General features: G+C 42.9%; 1 protein-coding gene across 2 annotated transcripts in view; it reads right to left on the bottom strand.

The window, feature by feature from the left end:
• Positions 1–922: 922 nt before the first annotated feature.
• Positions 923–3,291, bottom strand: part of ZFAND3 (zinc finger AN1-type containing 3) — a 111,958-nt gene continuing 109,589 nt past the window's right edge. For both annotated transcript variants that reach the window (XM_035888697.1, XM_009648962.2), the window contains one exon: positions 923–2,445. In XM_035888697.1, the coding sequence (XP_035744590.1) occupies positions 2,291–2,445 (155 nt within the window). In that variant the 3' untranslated portion in view covers positions 923–2,290. The remainder of the gene's footprint in view (positions 2,446–3,291) is intronic.

Raw genomic sequence — 3,291 nt, forward strand, 5'->3', positions numbered from 1 at the left:
TCCATAATTCACGTGAACTTTAAGTAGTGTTCTCTCAAGAGCCACCTTGAAACCATCTGTGCACTTGTAACGAGATTAAAGAGAATACTAAGGAGGAACAAAATAGCATCTTCAGTATTAATGCAGGAGAGTCTTGTGCATCAATCAGAATGCCCATCCAATGCTATGACAGGATTTTGTAGGAAAAGAAAGTGCGTATCACAGCAGCCACCAAAATCCATGGTTTTTTTTTAAACTCCTCACGGCAAATGTAAATAATATCCTTGGGCAGTCCCGCTCACCGGGACCGTTTCCTGAAAATGCAGCACATCACAGAAGATTTTGCTGCTGGTTTCATAGTCTTGAATAATAACAATACTAAAAAAAAAAACAAAAAAAACAAAACCTGACCAAAAAACCCACGCTCGCCTTTTGGCTAGCTTGCATTTTATAACGATGGGCCACTTCTGATTTGCTTCATGGTTAATTAATGCTAATACAGTCAGATGCTGAGTGTGTGTGTGGAGACATATATGTATATATATATATTCTTTTTTTTTTTTTTTTAAATTAGTTTTCTCCTTGTTAAATGCTCCCAGCTGGCTACCAAAGGAAAGGAACAATTGGCCTATAAGGAGTTAGTTACCTGCAACACGTAGGATGGAGGATGACTCTCACAAGCTTACTCCCAAGACGCTGGGGTTTTTTTCAAGCAGCACGTTACTTCACCCCTCTGATGTTGCGTATCTGCCCAGTATTCGAAGGTGAGGCAAAACCTTTCCCTCCCTCAGGTTTTCTTACAAATTTGCCTGATTGTTAATACCTTACTAACAGACTGAGAAGCTATATTCACTCAGGATTGAGCTGGGCCGCATCGGTACGAATCCTTTTTACCTGCAGTAACCCCGTGTGCAGCAGGAGACGTGCCGATGGTGAGGTTTGCTTTTTTTGTTTCCCAACTGACAAGACTGGTGCAATTCAGCTCAGCTCAACGGGCCATGCCGTAATACAGAACCGGAGGTCTAACCAGATCCAAAACATTCTACTCCACGTAATGCTTTTCACGTTCACTTGCTATACTTGCTTTGCAATAGATGCGGGCAGAGATTTTCATGAGAGCGTTCAGCTGCATAGAAAGAGGGCTGGTGTAGCCCATTTGATTATCCTATTGACACTCTGGAAGTGAGGAACACAACCTCAGTCTGATAAAGGGTGCTTTTACCGGTTGTTCCCCAATACTGTTACTGAATTCCGTTTGCTACAAAACGTCCTTTTTTTTCTTTTTTTTTTTTCTTTTTTTTTTTTTCCCCAATATATAAGTCTAGCTACAGAAAGTCAGTCTGTAGAATCCAGCCATGGCTACTGTGCTGTGAATTAGCCTTATTTGATCAATTATCAGATACCTGCACTTAGCAAAAGGCAAACAAGAGCCAATCAGGTTTCGGCCGGTGGGAATGGCTGCACTGCTCAAGGTATGTGGAATCTGTTCACACAACTCGTAGAATCTCCGTGGATGCCATGTAAAAAGTATGCACCATTTGCTGCTCTGGGATGGAGTTGGCTCTAAAGTGAGATCATAATTTAACTGAGAAGAAAGAAAGAAAAAACCAAAAAACCCTGATAGGTTCTTTATAGTAAGATAGATATAAAAATTTTTTCATAAGAATCTCTGTCCCCCCTTTCTTTTTGGCTTCCTGGGAAGAACCAGAAAGATGTTCCTACCCCAACAGAATCCCTGATGCTGGTGACACTGCCTAACTCAAAAGCCACACGCGATGAAGGCACGAGTGACCAGTCAGGTCTTCTGGGCTTAAGCAGCTGCAGTTGCTGCTCTTAGTAGTATTTCACCTCCTCAGGATTCACTAGCAGTGAAGAGGTGAAAGGCTGCACATTAAACAGTTTGTCCGAAAGCCACGTGCATAGCAAACTTTTACACCAGGTTCTATACAACTATTTGTTTTAACTCTGCAGCTGGAATGTTTCCAGCGTAAGGCTTTTAGAGTGACTCCAGCAATAACAGAAGCCTTTGGATTTTTCTCGGTTTGTTTAAATCCACTAGCCATGCTCAAAAAGAATATTTCTTCATGTTTTATTTTTATACAGTGGCTAGCAGGCACCTTAGTAACCAGCCAGAAATCAATGTCAACCACCATCAACCCCTAAACTACAGTACCAGGACGGTTGGCTAAAGAAAGGAAACTGATTGGCTGTAGTCTGAAACTTGCCTAGTACAAGGTGTCTGGCTGACTTTGTCCTAAATAAGGCTAACATTAGTGAACTAAGAGAACAGCATTTGGTTGCAGTCTTGCACTCAGGAACATCCTTCGCCAATGCGTTGGCAAGATCTCCCTACTTTCCGATCCAGTTTCACCATTTTCATAATGGCTTCCTCACGCCCACGTCCCATGTGGTCAAACGTGCAGTCATGTTGTTCAGGCAGGCGATGTAACATACAGAACACATAACCTACCATGGGAGGGGAGAGAAAAAAAACAGTTAGGGATTTGGTTAAAGTGGCAGGATCTTACCTGAATCCGAAGGGAAGGATCACCTGCGGGGGGATTACTCAGTTGCCAAAAATTAATGCCAGCTTTAAGTTAGCTTCCTTACAGGGAATTAATAACTATCTGATTATTTACTGCAGTTTTTTGAGTATTTATCAACACAGTATCAAAGCTCAAGTCATATTAGGTTTGTGGGTTGTTTTTTTTTTTTTGCCATCCTCTCATCTCATAGAGGAAGCCCCCAAAATCATCTGAACTAGGTATGCCCAAATAGGAAACAAAGCTAATTTTTAAATTTTTTTTTAAAAAAAGCTGATCACCTCCACGGAAATCTTTTCTACTTTATGGGGAGTTGGTTGTCATTTCTGAAATTCATGCCTATGGTTCTTCAGATTTAGCTCCCAAGCAGGCATTCAAAGTCAGAGCTGTTAAACCTAAGCACCTTGCTTCCTCCTTACTACTGCCAGCACCCCAAGCTGGCAGCGGCTGTGGGAAACTTCACTGCTCCACCACTGTTGGGAGTCTTCAGAAGCTTCTCTTCATGAACAGTTCTGACACTAAGCATGGGGCATGAACAGGCATTTGACACAGGGACATGTCACGCCACATCATCTTGCTCTGCAGCTGAAAAGATGCAGGTTATTGAACTTGAGGCAGAGACTTCCATAGAATCATAGAATGTTTTGGGTGGGAAGGGACCCCTAGAGCCCACCCAGCCCAACCCCCCTGCAGGAGCAGGGACACCGCTAACCACATCAGGTTGCTCACAGCCCCGGCCAACCTGGCCTGCAATGTTCCCAGGGATGGG

The sequence above is a fragment of the Egretta garzetta genome, unplaced genomic scaffold (assembly GCF_000687185.1).
Source record: "Egretta garzetta isolate BGI_Z169 unplaced genomic scaffold, ASM68718v1 scaffold491, whole genome shotgun sequence".
NCBI classification, from domain to species: domain Eukaryota; kingdom Metazoa; phylum Chordata; class Aves; order Pelecaniformes; family Ardeidae; genus Egretta; species Egretta garzetta.